This window comes from Bidens hawaiensis, unplaced genomic scaffold (genome assembly GCF_021521415.1).
Source record: "Bidens hawaiensis isolate Kalapana, Puna unplaced genomic scaffold, B.hawaiensis_p1.1 tig00038969_1, whole genome shotgun sequence".
NCBI classification, from domain to species: Eukaryota; Viridiplantae; Streptophyta; class Magnoliopsida; order Asterales; family Asteraceae; genus Bidens; species Bidens hawaiensis.
The window spans coordinates 133,246-151,520 of NW_027496833.1; the positions used below are offsets into that span (position 1 = coordinate 133,246).

Here is an 18,275-nt window from a genome sequence, read left to right on the forward strand (position 1 = left end):
TTTGATTTTCCTAAGAAGGCTAGGAAGGAGGGTATTTTAGTCTAACACTTAAATATCAAAACCCACTTAATTTAATTTCAAAAACCCACTTACATTAATTTCAAAAACCCACTTACATAAAACCCAATTACATATTTACTCTCTACAACCACCACCACTCCACCGCCCACCGCCACCACAACCGTCACCCACCGCCACCACCTCGCCGGAAAAGTCCGGAAAAACACAATGGAAAACACTATGAAAAAACACAAAGTAAAAAACACAATAGAATAAAGCACAATGAAAAAAAAACACAATGAAAAAAACACAATTGTATGACACAATGGAAAAAACATAATGAAAAAAAAACAATGAAAAATACTATTGTATAACACAATTTTGTAAAATACAATTTGGTAAAACACAATTTGTAAAAAATCCACTAATTTTTTTTAAATTTTATATTACAATATGGTACTCATATGAAAGATAAAAAGATACTCGTTATTATGGTGAATTTGTTTTTCAATAAAAACGTCGTAAAAAAAGTTATGGACATTTTAAAATGATAGGGGAATTTGGCATGTGTCTTACATGTGCAGAGAGAAAGTCAACAAATATGTTATTTCTTTTATGCCCTTTCCTTTATGTTCATACTTGATTTCCACATAAACTAATCTCAACCCTTCATATTCAAAATCAATGGACAAGATTACTTCTTATCCTTCCTACAAAAACTATACTTCCTATTATAACATAACCCTAGATATTCATATATACGATATTCCCCATTATTATTGCACGTTTTTACATAAAAGTAAATGCATACTAGTAATATAAAATTTAAATTAATCATGATATTATTCATTTAACAGTTGCTATAACATATGGATTCATACCAATCAATATTATCCGTTTTGTTAATAAGAGGCTCTTAGATTTGAGTTTTGTTTCCTAAATAAAAACTTCACAGAAGGTCACCCGTCATGAATTATAGATTACTCGCACTTGATCACGTTAACCATAGAGTTCCTCCTCTCATCTCAATTATCGTGCAGAACACGCATTGATGATATTTGAAGCAAGACTGGACCTTAAGGTGAAATGCCTCTCATGTGGACATGATAGAACATAACAAATCGAAATGAAATTTACCTAAGGTAACACATCTGATGGAAGAAATACACTCTAAAAGGTGAATATAGATAAGAGTTTAAAGTAGGTTAGCAAGTAATGTGAAAAGTGTTATCTTCGAATGGTATTAAGTCATTGATCATCCCACGAGCCCCTCAAGTCCCTGATAGACTCATTCAGTGAAAACAAAAGTCCACCAGTCGCTGCTAGTCCCATTTAATGAAAACAGAAGTGACACATTTCAAACGAACTAATGGAAGCCCAAACGAACAAATGAAAACCACAATGAGTAAAATAGGACTCAAATGAGGGGCTCGCCTCCTTAAGCATCCCACGAGTCCCTTATATCCCCGTTTGGTGAAAACAAAATACCACCGATCGAAGCTAACCTGGTTCAGTGAAAACATGAAGACACTTTACAAACGAACATATGGAAGACCAAAAGAACAAATGGAAACCATAAAGAGTAAAACAAGGCTAGAATGAGGGACAAGTCTCCTTAATCATCACACGGGTCTCAGATAGCTCCGTTTGCTGAAAACAAAAGCCCACCATTCGTTGCTAGCCCCATTCAATGAAAACGGAAGTGACACTTATCAAATGAACAAATGAAGCCCAAACGAACAAATGAAAACCATGATGAGTAAAAGAAGACTCGAATGAGGTACTCACCTCCTCAATCATCCCACAAGTCTCTAATATCCTCGTTCAATGAAAACAAAAGCCCACCAGCCGCGACTGACCCAGTTCAGTGGAAAAAGAAGCGACACTTTTCAAACGAACATATGGAAGACCAAAAGAACAAATGGAAACCACAAGGAGTAAAACAAGATTAGAATGAAGGACCAGCCTCCTTAATCATCACACGGGTCTCAGATAGCTCCGTTTGCTGGAAAAAAAAAAGCCCATCAGTCGTTGCTAGCCCCGTTCAATGAAAACGGAAGCGACACTTATCAAACGAACAAATGAAGCCCAAACGAACAAATGAAAACCATGATGAGTAAAAGAAGACTAGAATGAGGTACCCACCTCCTCAATCATCCTACGAGTCTCTGATAGCCCCGTTCAATGAAAACAAAAGCCCACCAGTTGCAGTTAGCCCAGTTCAGTGGTAAAAGAAGCGACACTTTTCAAACGAACAAACGGAAGCCAAAACGAACAACTGAAACCACAATGAGTAAAAGAATACTAAAATGTGAGACTCACCTCACGAGTCCCTGATAACCCCATTCAGTGAAGACAAAAGTCCACCAGTCCATGCTAGCCCTGTTCAGTGAAAACAGAATCGACACTTTTCAAAGGAACAAATGGAAATCAAAACAAGTAAAAGAATATTAGAATGAGGGACTCACCTACTTAATCATCCCAGGAGTCCCTGATATCCCTATTCAGTTAAAACAAAAGCTCACTAGTCACAGCTATTCCTATTCAGTGAAAATAGAAGCGACATTTTTCAAACGTACAAATATAAGCCCAAATGAACAAAGGAAACCACAACGAGAAAAGAAGATTAGAATGATGGGCTCACCTCCTTGACATGGCTGGCTTGGATAGTAGGGCAGTGTGACCAACGGCCCCCAGCCCGATCACCCTGTTAGGTCCGAAATTTTTTTTGTAAAAATTTTTATACCTTTTTTAAGAATATATATATATATATATTTGTGTGGGTGTGTGTATTTTAATGTTTAATTCCAATTATTCAACTTATTTAAGGTTAGTTTTATAAACAATTTTTTACACAAATCATAACCAACTAAGCCTATTTAAAAATTTAATTGCTAACCAACCTGTAAAAAAACCTGTTTACTTAAGGCCCAAATTTTTTTTCCCTTTCGGCAAAATTTTAACAAGCCCTGTGTATTAATCGACTAGGTAAAAGGGGAAAGCTAAGAGCATTCACATTGGAATAATGAAACCCCATCCCCATCTACACCGCCATATATTATAACTGTAATACACTTTTTGAAAACATCTCAAGTCTGATTCACCATATATATATATATTCATAATCAATTAAAAATACTATTTTTCACTCACAAGCATAATAAAACAATGGATAGGGCATGGATAGTGATCACCCAAATATGAGAGTTTAGTTAACTTTACATATAGTTTGTCTTCAATGTATGAGTTAAAATGATCGAACTCATATAATTTTTCTTATAATTTAGGTATACGGAAAGAGATTGGAAATCTATCGTAAAAATGTGAGCGCTCCAAGTCTTGTTTTAGAGAAAGGGTTAGATAAGTAACTAATATATGCTAATACATATTATCAAGGAATTAAAATTCTAATGAATTGGATTTGGAAATTAACTTTTTCAAATAATTGGTTATTATAAAAACTGAAATTTGTCAACTAGGATGTAGGCGGTGGCAAGTAGCGGTGGGCAAATAAACCAGTTAACCGAATCGACCTAAAAATCGAACCGAAACCAAACCGGTTTGAAACCGAATATGTAGAAACTGGTTTGAAACCTATTGAAATCGTAGGTTCAGAACCGGTTTGTAATTTTCTTTACTAAAACCGGTTCCAAACCAGTTAAACGAACCGAAACCGGCCAAAACCAGGCAAGACTGGTCAAAGCCCGAACCGAAACCGATCGGAACCTGGTCAAGAAACCGCTTTCAACCCGAACCAAACCGATCATAAACTGGTTTTGACTTTTATTAACCAAACTGAACTAGTTTTAACCTAAACCAATTTTCAATTTTAAACCGATTTGTGCACCTCTAGTGACGAGGAAGCCTTGTAAGATTTAATTCCAATATACTCTTCAACCAAACTAGCATAATATCATGTGCATTCCACCATATTATATGAAGCCAACATGTAAAATATATTGAATTCCAATATATAGCAATACATATGAAAAGTGACTTTAATTAAACATTAAACTAAAAAATGAAATTACAATTATTCATATCTAAAATCACATTTATTTTTCTCTTCCAAACTTCAAACGAACCTTTACTTCTACAGTTTTTGACATAGCATAAAAGAGAGCACAAGGTAGAAAATAAATATGAGTTGTTACAATTCCGATTATTAAGAATCTAGAGTTAACGCTTCATCTCCTTAGGACCGACTGGCGGCATCACGACTCCTTGATTCTGCCTCACAAGATTTCCTTCCCATCCTTTAAAAAAAATTCTCGAATTAGATTTTTCAAAAAGTTTATAAGTCATATTGGTTGAATTAACTTTAATAAGAGAGATTGAGAATCTTATTACCAAGAGATGGTTCAAATCCACGATACTTGAGCTCACGATACTCCTGGCAAAGAGCACACCACTCGCAACAACAATGTACAAGGCAGTCATTGCAAGGTTGCTCAGGCAACATGTATTGATGCCTTAACTTAGAGCGAAACATACATGAATATATGCATTCGCACCCAGTGAATAGACAAAGTAGCGAATAAATGGCTCCGTGTACACCACAAGCTATTATAGATAGAAAGAATGTAATTAATTATTCACCAAATTAATTTAAGTGACATCATTGTCAACTTCTAAATTTGTATCATCAATTACTTCATTTACATCCGAACCAAATTGATAACCAGTCTATAAAATGACTCGTTGTGAGCCTAACATGTTTCGATTCATTACTCGGACCCATACATTTTGCCAAACTTATTTATTGCAATTGTTTATTTAACGAATATTCATATATTATACAAAAATATACTAGGACACTTACATGTAGTTCCCTTATCGACGATTTCAGCAATTCGTCCTGATGTAATACATGGACACCAACACGTCAAACAACCTATAGGTCCCAAAAACAATATGAAACAAGTTATTGATAGTTCATATAGTGCAACAAAATGATGAGTATTAATTTGGTGTGGGCTTACAACTAGACCAATCTTTGCCGCAGTCGCAAAGGCCAGTGGACCACTGGCTAGGCGCGGTCATGGGCTGAGCCGGGACGCCAGTGACATATTGTGGTTGCCCGGTTGAAGAATGCATGATTAAAAATAAATTGAGGTGGTAAGAATTTTAAGAGTTTTGGGTTGGTGATGGTTTTAAGTGTTGTGCATGGACTCTATACATACATACATATATATATATATATAGAGGCTATAGCCAAGGTTGGTGATATGGATTGATGGGTGTGGATTCATGGAACCATCAAAGAAAGTGGTCCATTAATTATTCGGTTTCTTGCAGCCTCTTTGGACTATATAAAAATTAAATATTATTAAATATATAATATTTATTATTTAATTTAATAAATTTTACGCGTCGATAAGTAATTATTATTATTCCAGTGGGAAAATAATGAGGCAATGAATAATGAATCATGATCATGTTGGTATAGGAAAATTTTATTTTATGTTTTTTTGTATTTTTGTATAAGTTAGGTATACTTTTTTAGAAGTTGCAATACATCCAAAATTTCTATATAAGTAAATTATTTGTATGGGTTAGAACTTAGAACTCAGGGTTTTATTCTATGCAGTCAATCTCGGTGGTATCTCGGTTATCAGTCTTTATGTGATTATCAGTTAGAATATTGGTACCGATAATGTCGGTGATATTGACCGATATTTCATCGATATTCCTGATATCAATGTTTTAAGTCTTAATTTTTAACTTTGAGTGTTTAATGTTAGTTTCGAGTCTTAATCAGTTTCTACTTGATACAATTGTTAGTGTTGCAAAAGGTTGATTTGTTAATAGTAGGAGAATATACTAAATTGTTATTGTTAGAGTGCTATATATATAAATTTTGCACGATATTAAAATTACCGATATCCCAACATCTCACCACGATAACCGATATCTCAAATATCGGTCCTTGACTGATATCCGAAATTTTTCCGCATTAACTGCTTAGCTTCTACTCTTCCACTAAGAAGTTAGAACCTCTACGAAGTGAATTAACCGCACATTAGTATACAAGTCACATATATAATTGGTTTAATTACTTATAATCTCATGTATCATAGTTAACAATAAGACCAGAGGCTACTGGGGTGGTGCCTGGTAGTTTTTATAATTTTTACAACGCATACTTAAAGAACCAACTTTTTAGGCCCATTTAAAAATTTAAACCCACTTTTACGTCTTTGATTAAATTAAGCCAATTGAATATCCGTTACCATTAAAAAGAAAAAACATGCACTTTGCTATTTAATTCTTGAGTTTTTTATTTAAGGGTTTGGAAAAGAAAAAATAAGAAAATTTTCCTTTTTTCATTCTTGAGTTTTTTATTAAAAGAAAAGAAAAAGAATTGAAAGAAAAGTTAGTGCTTTTTTCCTTCAAAACTTTCCAGCCAAATATGACCTGATTCAAAAGGAAAGTTTATAGTCATGTATAATACTACTAATTTATCCTATTTTTTTCTTCCTATCTAACTCAATAATAAGGACATGATTGAAAAGTTACAATTTTTTTTCTATCTTTTCCTTCCTATCTAACTCAATAATGTAATTAACACTTTCTTTTCTATTCTTTTATTTTAACTCGAGAATGTCTTTTAAATATATAATTTCTTTTTCTTTCTTCCCCTATCCAATTTTATCATTTCTTTTCTTTGTATTTTAAACCCTACGATACTACAATCACAAAACCCGCGGGTTACAAGGAGTTGATCGAAGCCTTGTTTCTAAAAATGCTAGAAAATCTTCACGTTTTATTTAAGTATTTTAATTTATTTAGATTATTGTACTAAAATAATTTTGTTTGGTTTTTTGGTTATCACGATATTCTAATAGTTTTGAAAGTGAATTGGAAAACTAGACTCGTTAAAACAGGGTAGGCTGAAGTATATGGAAGGAGCACTCATTGTTGAGCATGACGTGTTGACTAGGAAAGATCACATGGCTTTTACTATTAAAAAATAAACACTAATAAGAGTAACGTGTTGATTGGTACAAAAACTATTTAGTTATTTCTTCTAAATTCATGGGGGTCTTTTATTGCATGTATTTAGATAACAATAAATGTTTAAATGAATGTGTATTGGTTTCTGCTAATCTTAAATATTATTTTTTTTGTCATTTTATTAGTCTTAATTAACGAGTTGGCTGCTGACGGTTTCATCTTTTAGCGTATTTGTTTCCAACGGTCCGCGACTAACAGAATCACAACGGCGGTACTTGCAGGTCACCGGAAAAATGCTTTTAACCGGGAAAGTTACATTTCTTTTGCCAGAAAACACCACCACCACCAATTGACTCACCATCAACCAACCACCATCACTTGATAATGTAATTAACACTTTCTTTTCTATTCTTTTATTTTAACTCGAGAATGTCTTTTAAATATATAATTTCTTTTTCTTTCTTCCCTGAAGAGGTATGTACCCGCCTCAACACCGAGCGAGGCGGGTCAACCCACAAGATATAGACAAGAGGCTTGAAATCAAGAAGGCACAAAGCCAAAACCTATGCGCATGGCGCATATCACATATGCTCACGCATCACATATGCTCACGCATCACATATGCTCACGCATATCACATGCTCACGCATATCACATCTGCGCGTGGCGCATCCGCGCGTGGCGCATATCACATGCTTGTGCATATCACATCTGCGCATGAAACATCTGCGCGTGAGAATAAAGAGAAGACCTCGCGCATCCTCAGGATAGGCGCATATCACACATGCACATAATCAACCTCGTCCTTATCCAAATCAGGATTAGGGCAACCTTGATTGTGCACGTCAGACAACCTTCCAGAAGGTATCTTTTTAAGGAATAAGAATATGCTGATGTTGACAGCTGCCAATGAAAGGTGGACAACTCAGCAAAACCCATGTGCTACCACGTGATTATAACCAATGAAAAAGCACCAGGTGTCCCAAGGACACGTGGCGCGAAGCAATAGGAGGAGGCCAACAAGGCCCTAATTGGGTCTGAGTCCAATCATTGGAAACCCTAGCACTATAAATACCACATCAACTCCACAAGGAGAGACACACCCAATCACACAGTATTCAGCTATATTAAGCAATACACTCCAATTTCCTTACTCTCATATTATTATCTTCTCCTACAAATTCTTATTCTCACACCGGAGGGTTACCCCAAAGAGGACCCCTCTGTCCCTTTCTGAGGGGTAAGTTTACGGTGCTGTTCATTTTGTAGGTGGAAGAATCCAGATTCCAGAGAACCATCGGTGGAATAGCATAATCACACCCGAGGAAAGTAGATCGTCTACCAGTGAGTCGATCCACGTTTCTTCATTGGCGCCATCACCTGTTACAACGGCAACAAAATCTCATCAGATCTCTAAAAAAAATAAAATTTCACCATGGTTTCTGGCGTTCGTAACGTTGATCAAGTTCTGGAGGATATTGAACGTGAGGATGTTAATGAGGGACAGCAGTTTCTGAGGGCGCCGCGTGATTCTACGCGCACCACCAGTAACCGTCCCTTCATCACAACTCCTCATGGCCAGACTGAAACTCCTCCAAACGATCTCACGTTACAAAATCTTACCGGCGCGAAACAAAACAGACCAATGGGTCCAGAAGATGAAACCAATGACCCTAAAGAATGGCTCATAAACGAGCAACGACGTCTAATGGACAAGTACAATGAGCTGGTCAAACACAAAACACAAAGGCTAGCGTTTGATAAGCAAACTGTTCATGGAACAAAAAGGGCGCGCGCGCATGAAGATGGTCACTCTGTTCACACTGAACACGCTGAGTTTAGTGATGAAGAAGTGCACAGCGTCAGGAAGACGCGAGATACTCATGCAGGAGGCTCACAGCTCCGCGCACACATGAACATGGCGCCTGGAGCCAGAGCCGATCTGGATCTGCACACACCGTACAGCCCACCAGTGAGAGGGCAAGTTGACGTAACCACACCGTACAGGCCAGCCATCTTAGTGAAACATTTAAAATTCACTGAGCGCATCGCAAAGGCCCCCATTCAGCACAAAACAAAGATGCCAAGTGGTTTGGGCAAATATGACGGCACAACAGATCCAGACGATTTCTTACAAGGTTTTTACAACACTGGAAACCTAGAAAGCTGGACGATGCCAACATGGTGTCACATGTTTGCTCGCTGCCTGGTCACGGGCGCATCGCAAAGGCCCCTCACGGGCGCGGCGCGTGTCTGGTTCGAAAGCTTGCCGACTGGGCAAATCGATGGGTTCGAGGAACTATTGGAAAAGTTCCAAGCTCACTTCGTACAGCAGCGCAGACACACGCGCGACCCTGATGACATCATGCACTACGTGCGCAAGAATGATGAAACGATCGAAGACTACATAACTCGTTTCAATCAAGAGTCTCTGGCAATCGGAGGTATCACTGAGCAACTATTGCGCGTGGCCTTTATACAAGGCGCGCGCAGTGATCAACTCCGCAGAGCTCTCGTAAGCAGAGATGGCATGCCCACCACGTGGGCCAAGTTAATGGAAGCATCGCGAGTCTTCGCGAGAAATGAAAAACAAATTGCTCAAGATAGAGCGAGAGAAAGGGGGCATCAAGCAGAGGCACCGCGCAACAACGAAAGAAGGGGCAAACAGAACTCTGTATGGTCCAGGTTGCAATCAACCAGTTTTTCTTCCTCAGAAAAGCAGGCGCAACCAAGCTCACCCACGCCCCAAAAAGACGTTCGTAATCGCGGGGAGGGTGACAAGAGGGAAGGCGGCAGAGATCCTAACAGACCTCTGCCAAGAATATGGACTCCCCTCACTAAAACGCCTTCACAAGTGTTAAGCACTGAGAATGTCCAGTTCAAAAGCCCCAAGCCACTACACTACAAGGGACCATCAAACAGTGGCAAGTACTGTGAGTTTCACAAGTCCACAGGACACAACACTGATGCATGCCACCACTTGAAAGATGCAATTGAGAAAGATGTGAAATCAGGCAAGCTGGCTCACCTGGTGAAAAACTCAAGACCAGAAAATGAACAACCAGAAGGAGCCTCTGCCAGTAAAAAGTTCAAAAGAATCTGTGTAGCCGAGGGAGGAACGCAAGGGCAAAGATCAAGAAAGAGAAGCGCGCAAGTCCAAGGAGATTGGCGCGAGCAACAAGTAATCTTCCCAAGAATCAGGGGAGGCCCTTCTATCAGCAGTCCTCTTGTCATCACTACACACATTGCTCATTATGAAGTGTCAAAAGTCCTGGTGGACACTGGCAGCGAATCAGACATCATGTATGAGCAATGTTTCAGGAAACTGGATCCGGCAGACCAAGCAAGGCTTGAAATTGTGAATGCACCAATCTCTGGTGTTTCAAATGAAATCATTCATCCCCTAGGTCAAATACAATTTGAACTAACTATGGGGGATGAGAAACACAAGCGAGCCGAAGTTGTCAACTTCTTGGTCTTGCCTACCACTTCATGCCACAATATGATCTTGGGTAGGGGAACGATTGCCCAATTCAACGCCATACCGTCGCCAGCGCACGGCGCGTTGGGGTTCCCAACACCAACAGGTGTAACATTTGTATACCGAGATCATTTGTGTGCAGTGACAAGTACTCCGCGGGAAGGGAGAATGAAACTTCCAATGGCAGACAACGCGCCAGAGGAATGGATTCTCAACCCAAAATTCCCGGAGCAGAAAATCACAATTGGCGCAACGATATCAGACGACACGAGGTTGAGAATGAAAAGATTGCTCACAGCATATATGTCGGTCTTCGCGTGGCAACACTCTGATATGACTGGGGTTCCGCGAGACCTGGCACAACATTATCTCAACACGTTCAAGTCTGTAAAGCCAATTGCTCAAAAGAAGAGAGTCATGGGGGATGAGAAAGCGAGGGCCATGAATGAGCAGGTTGAGGATCTACTGCGCGCAAACATCATCCGCCCGATACGATACCAGACGTGGGTAGCCAATCCTGTGATGGTAAAGAAAAGTAACGGGTCGTGGAGGATGTGCATTGACTTCAAGGACCTCAACAAAGCGTGCCCAAAAGATTGTTACCCCCTCCCAAACATCGACGCAAAGGTGGACTCCGTGGCGCCATTCAAGCTCAAATGTTTCCTGGATGCCTACAAGGGCTATCACCAGATTCAAATGGCACCACAAGACGAGGACAAGACTGCCTTCAGAACCGACAAGGGTGTTTTTTGTTACACAAAAATGCCCTTTGGTTTGAAGAATGCGGGCGCCACCTATCAAAGACTTATGGATGCCGTTTTCAGCGAGCAAATTGGAAGAAACCTAGAAGTCTATGTGGATGATTTGGTGATCAAAAGCAGGGAGGAGAAACAAATGCTCAAAGACATCGAGGAAACCCTTGGGCGCCTAAAGGAAGTTAACATGAAGCTCAATCCGAGCAAATGCACTTTCGGCGTACAAGAGGGAAAATTTCTAGGTGTAATGGTTACCAAGGATGGTTTCAAGGTGAACCCAGAAAAGGTGGAGGCCATCCTTGACATGCCCTCGCCATCCACCATGAAAGAAGTCCAGAAGCTGAATGGTAGATTGGTATCAATCAACAGGTTCCTAGCGAACCATGCAAGCAAATCTACCCCATTTGTCAACACATTGAGAAATTGCTTAAAGAAAAGCCAATTCAAATGGACTCCTGAGGCCGAGCAAGCTTTCAGTGAGATAAAAGAATGTTTGATATATTTGCCCGCGCTCACAGCTCCACTTCCTAGTGAAACCTTGACATTGTACCTATCAGCAGGAGAGCGCGCCATCGGCGCAGTATTGTTGATGGATCGCAAGGGAATCCAAACGCCAATATACTATGTGAGTCGGGTGCTGACAGATCCTGAGACGCGCTACTCCATCATGGAAAAGTTAGTTTTGTCACTAACACACGCGTCGCGCAAGCTTCATAGATATTTCAATGGTCATCCCATTGAAGTACTGACTGGTTACAACATCCAGCAAGTCTTGCGACGCCCCGCGCTCTCGGGAAGGCTGACAAAATGGGCGCTGAAGTTAGGAGAGCACACGATCGCCTATAAGCCCCGTCCAGCAATAAAGGGACAAGTCTTAGCTGATTTCATCGCAGAAATCCCCGAGGGAAAAATTGAAGAGGCTCAGCGCGAGGCAGACCCTCCGCGAGCCAATGATGAAGAAAATGTTTGGAGATTGTTCACTGATGGAGCTTCAAACAACGAAGGGTCCGGCGCAGGCCTAAAACTGGTGGATCCAGAGAATCATGAATATACTTACGCCATCAGGTTGGACTTCAAGAGCACCAACAATGAGGCTGAGTATGAAGCCCTGCTGGCTGGCCTGCGCATCGCGCACAAATTCGGAGTTAAAAAACTAGAGGCCCATGTTGATTCATACTTGGTAGCAGCACAGGTCAATGGCCTTTATGATGCCAAGGAGAACACCATGCCTCTATATCTAGAGCAGGCGAAAAAGCTCATCGAGCAATTTGACTGCTTCAGAATCATTCATATTCCGCGCAGTGAAAACAAATCTGCCGACGCGCTGAGTAAGATGGCATCAACCAGCTTCGATCACTTTGGCAAAGATGTCAGGGTAGAAGTAATGAGCAACCCGTCGGTGGTGGCGAAGTCTGTCCTTGTAACTCATACAACCCCTTCATCATGGATAACTCCAATAATGGAATTCTTGAAGGAGGGAAAGGTACCGGACAATCGCGCACAGGCGAGGAAGATAAGACACAAGTCGCAGAACTATGAACTGCTTGATGGTACATTATATCGACACTCTTATCTTGGACCGCTCATGAAATGCTTAGATGCTGAGGAAGCAAGCTATGTGATCAGAGAGATACACGAAGGAATCTGTGGAATACATGCTGGACCGCGCATGGTGGTTGCCAAGGCAATGAGCGCAGGTTACTATTGGCCAGGCATGTACTTGGACGCTTTAAAAGAGATCCAAAAATGCAAAGCATGTCAGAGCTATGCGCCAAACACCATGCGGCCAAAGAACAACTTGATTCCGGTGACCTCCGCATGGCCTTTCCACAAATGGGCAATCGATATTGTGGGTCCCCTACCGCAAGCGCAAGGGCGAGTAAAATTTTTGGTAGTGGCAGTAGACTATTTCACAAAATGGGTCGAAGCCAAGCCACTAGCAAAAATCACAGCCGAGGCGATGAAGCAGTTTATTTGGAGCCACATCATATGCCGTTTTGGCCTTCCCATGGAAATTGTGAGCGACAATGGCAAACAATTCACTGACAAGAAGATATCCAGCTGGCTCAAGGAATTGCGCATCAACCAAATCTTCACTTCCGTATACCACCCTCAGGGGAATGGCCAAGTGGAGCGCGCGAACCAAAGCTTGCTAAATGGGCTGAAGAAAAGGTTGGAGGGAGAATCCCATTCTTGGGTTGACGAGCTACCTAATGTCTTGTGGGCGCACAGGACATTAAGCAAAACCAGCAATGGCGAATCCCCGTTCAGCCTAACCTATGGAACGGAGGCAATGATTCCAGCAGAAATTGGATGCCCATCCCATAGAGTGCTCATGATGAGCAAGATTGATAACGAGCGCGAAAGAAGGTTGGATCTCAACTTACTTGAAGGGCGCAGAGAGGCGGCTATCATCAGTGAAGCCAAATACAAGAAAAAACTAGAAAAATATTACAACCAGCGCGTGAAAGAATGCCACTTCAAGAAGAATGATTTTGTCCTTCGAAACAATGAAGCTAGCCGCGCGATTCCCCCGGGAAAGATGTCCCCCAATTGGGAGGGACCTTATCAAGTCTTGGAAGAATTGGGAAAAGGCGCATACGCTTTAAAAGATCTGAATGGAAAGAAGATCCCGCGCGCATGGAACGCGGCACAGCTTAGAAAATGTTTCATGTAAAAAAATGTCAAGTTTGTAATCAAGGCTTTTTAAGCCATTATGAATAATGATTCGCGCTATCTTCTCTTAATGTGGATTCTATTACCTTTTGCATACATGTTTCACACTTCCCTTTATTAATTTTGAGCAATATGACAACATTGTATTGACATCAAAACGAAATAAAACGAAGTAAAACATACATGCGCGAGCTTCAAGCTCAAACGCGTTGACGAGTCTTAACTCTAAAACGTCAGGGCCTTAGCCCAATAATATGAGCCTTAGCTCAGGGCCTTAGCCCAATAATGTGAGCCTTAGCTCAAATCACTCACAACATCCATCCTACATGCTGCGCAACCTGACCATAAAAATACCTAAGCACAACTAAGGCAAAGCAAATGCCAAAACATAGTTGTTAAGGTCTCAGGTCGAGGTCGCGCATGAAATTGTAATGGATATCTGAGTAACACATATTGACACGTAAAGGCTAAAAAACTCATAGTTCCCTATAATAAATGCGAGATAACGTCGCGCAAAAGAGGAATAATGAAAACGCCAAGGCACGTGTCAACATAATCAAGATATGGCAAAATCACTTACAATATGACAAGGATTAAGTATAATAATTTCCTTACAACCTTGTTCTTATTTCAACGTGCAAGCATATCTTATATTCAACAAGCAAACATGCAATATAAAGAGATGAATGGGGAATGCGCAAGATGCGAAGAAGGGAAAAACAAAATTTCATTCCAAAACATTGAAATTTACAAGTTTACAAGATGATGAGATACAAACTACAAATAAAAATAAAAAACATGAAGGGCTTCTCAAGTCTCCACGTCGACGTCAGCCTCTTCATAGTCCTCATCACCGCCCTCAGCATCTGGCGCAGCCCGCTCCTCGTCATCTCCAAACTGACCATAGTCAAGTTGTTCGTCCTGAATGGAGTCTTCTATCACAATAGTGTCAGGAGCGGATCCTTTGGCCACGCCAGAGCCGCTAGCAGGGGCAGCATTCCCCGCGCCATCATCGCCGCCACCAGCCCCTTCGCACTCCTCAAGTAATTTCTTTAGCGCGCCGAGGTCGGGCTGGTCAGCAAGCGCGGATATCTGCAAATCATATGGAAAAATATGAGTACAAAAAAGACTTGGAAAATAAGTCAAGGTAATCTCATTAAGGTTAAAATACCTGCGCAAGGATGGGAATGGGAGTATTCAAATACTTCTCCCCCATCTCGGCCATGTCCGCGCAGGCAACGTCGCTCTGATAAGGGTAGTCGGATGGGTTCTTCTTCAGCATCCCATATTCATAGCCATCCTTAAACCCTTCAGCTCGACCCACCAAGCGCGCGGCAGCGTTGCAATCCATCACAAGGGCCTGAAACTCGTCTGAGTATTTCATCGCGTAAGCGCAACGAGTCATACCCTGTGAGATTAGCCATTGGCGATCTTGCGCGAGGGAAGCAACAGACGTCTCAAGAGCAGGAATCTGAGAGTTTAACAACTCAACAGTTTCCTTAGTCTGTTTCAGCTCCTCTTTGTCGGACGCTGCTGCCGCCAAGACTTCTTCCTTTTCCGCTCGCGCAAGCTCGAGTGCTTCCTGGCTAGACGCTGCCGTCGCCAAGGCTTCATCTTTCTCGGCCTGCGCAGCCGCCAGCTCCTTCTTCAGGCGCGCAACCTCACTCTCCAGTGATGATTTGTCAGTTATAGACTGGACAAGAGCTTGGTCACGCGCCTCCGCGTCCAGCTCCAAGTCGCGCACTCTACGCGCGTACCTGGCAGCGTCCGCCTCGGCCGCCTGTAGCTTCTCCCGCGCAGCCTGTAGCTCATGCCCGCGCTTCACGAAGGCGGTGTTGGCACTTGCTCTGTTCTCACTGAGCTCTGCTTGGAGCTTCTCAGCTCTCTCTCGAGCATCAGAAAGATGCCAAGCAGACACTTTAGCCTCTTGCTTGGCTTCCGCAAGAGCATCACGTACCTTTACGTAATCATAGCGAAGCTCTTGGGAGGCAGCAAAGAAAGCCGACCCAGCAAACAGATGATCGTTGAGCAAGTCATCGCGAGCGCGGCCCTCCTGAAACCTCCTTTCAGCTGGAGGCACAGAATGAGCCCAGAAGTCCTCACACATACCCATGGACTGAAATGAGCTGTCCTCAGTAATGTTCCATCTTGGGCGGTAAATGTGATCGGCTTCCTGCAAACACAAAGTAATGATCTAAGTCATCAAAACACTAATATGGAAGTCCGCGCAGCGGAGCAAAAACGAACCTATACCTGCGGGGATGAAGCAGAAAAGTCAGCGCCAGCCCCACGAGAAGACTGCGCCGGAAAATCTCGTGGCGCTGCAGGGCTGGCGCGACCGCCGTCGGAGTCTTCAACTTGAACCTCCTCATCCTCCTCTGAAACAGGCCTTTTCTCCTGCGACCTAGAACCAAAATCAGTCTCGCGAGGAGGGCTGCGCGCAGGAGGAGGTGAGGGAGGTCTCGACGCCGCCAGATCGGCGCGTAAAACGGCCTCCTGCTCCTTAGTAATCCCGATGAGGGGAGATTCAGCGCTTGCAGGAGCAGGAGCAGAACCAACGGCGCTGGCACCGGCGCCAGGAGCGCCGCCAGCACCAATGACTCCTATGAAAAAATCAACAAAAAGAAATGGTTCATGACTTGATCTAAAAGAAAAAAGTCAGAAAATAAAAGCGCAATACATACCTTGGCGCAACTCCGTTCGCGAGTCAAACATCGCCATGAAGTCCATTCTACCCTTTTTCGAGGGTAAAACAGGGGACTTCGAAGCGACCTCCGGCGCAGGCTCGGCACCTTGTTGCGCCTGACGTTGATCCACCAAGGTCGCCGGCTCTACAAACATTTGAGTGAGCAAAGATTCATTAGTAATTCTATCAGAATCGCGCTCATAGAACCATAAAGGATAAGCAAAGTATACATGTCGAAGAGGAAACGGCAGGCGCAACGCCGCTCCCCTTTTCCGCCGCTCGAAGGGAGGAGGTAGCGGCACCATACCTCGTGTGGACAGGAGGTCTGCCCACTTTTTGAGGCAGGGAAGACAAGGAAAACTTGGTGGTAAACACCTGGGTTTTCTCAAGTCCCTTCGCCTGAGTAGGAGGATCCTGAACAACAGGGGCATCATCTTTCTTCTGTTTCTTACTGGCCCCTGCGCCAGTTTTCCCCTTAGCTTTACGCTTTAGTTGGGGCACCTCAGCCTCCTCCTCCTCCTCCTCTTCCGCGAGCTCCAGCTCGTAGTTCTCAAGCGCGTCTACAATACACGCAAAAGAAAGGTTAGCCAAATCTGGTATTATAAAGGCATAAGCATAAGTACAAAGGCTTACCAGGCGCGTCGCTGTCAAAGGAAAATCCCAGATCAACAGGGATGAACATGTCATCGAAGCGATCGGGGAAGCCAATCTCCCCAGCGCCCAGCGCGACGGAGCCACCCTCCATATGCTCATCATAGGCGGCGTGGACATACTCCTTGCTGACTGCACAAAACAAGTCAAATGATATCAACAAAACGAATTATATTCGCGCAGAAGTAATGCAATGAGATTAACTTACACAAGCCGTCAACTTGGATAACGGGCTCAGTCGCGCTGTCGGCCCACCTCCTGCTCATACCAACCCCCACCAGCGCCTCCTCGCAAATGTTCTTGGCGGGGGATGGTTCAGCGGTCAACTTTTTAACCCAGGCGCCAGTTGGGTTCTTGAAGACACCCACATCCGCAGGCGCAGAAGAGATCGCGCGCATGGTCATGCGGATGGGGATCACACCAGCCTTAATGTAGAAAAATCTCTCGGACCAGTCATGAAGGCTCTTGAATGAAACAGTGCAGCACTTGACCTTCTGACTGCAAGGAATAAATGAAAACCAAGAATCTTGGATCTTGGGCTTATAAAAAAACTGAAAGCGCCGAGGGGTGGGCTCCTCGCGCTGAGATTTGCACATGAACTCAAAGTGAGTCATGCGCACGAGTCCAAACGGATGGACTTGGGATATATGAATCCCATAAAACCTAAGCAGCGCACCCACAAACCTTGTCATCGGGAGACGAAGGTTGCAGTGGGTGAAAAAATGGCAATAAAGGGATATATAGCCGGTGGGCGGGTCCGCCGCCGTTTGCCCGGCCACCGGCAACATGCAGCCATACTCAGGGACAAAACCCTGAGAGGCGACAAGGCTGTCAAAATCGGACTGCCTCAGTTTACAGGGGATCTCATCCCACTTCTTCACTGCCTTGGTCTTCCCTACCTCCTCCGATGAGGCCTCAGCAGCCCTCTTCCCCTTGCCGGTCTTCTTCAATGTAGACATTACTAACGATTTCACACGGCGATGGATAGGGGAGATTGTGTTGTCTGAGCTATCAGACATACAACTGTAAAAACGGACAAAGGATGCTTCTGAAGAACAGAGATCCGGAA

General features: G+C 42.6%; 1 protein-coding gene across 1 annotated transcript; it reads right to left on the reverse strand.

The window, feature by feature from the left end:
* Window positions 1–4,144: 4,144 nt before the first annotated feature.
* On the reverse strand, window positions 4,145–5,097 carry LOC143590704 (cell number regulator 10-like). Its single transcript, XM_077071104.1, has 4 exons — window positions 4,983–5,097; window positions 4,823–4,894; window positions 4,351–4,563; window positions 4,145–4,256 (listed from the first exon to the last, which is right to left on the reverse strand). The coding sequence occupies exons 1-4, from the start codon at window positions 5,095–5,097 to the stop codon at window positions 4,180–4,182; spliced, it is 477 nt and encodes a 158-aa protein (XP_076927219.1). The 3' UTR covers window positions 4,145–4,179.
* Window positions 5,098–18,275: the final 13,178 nt, after the last annotated feature.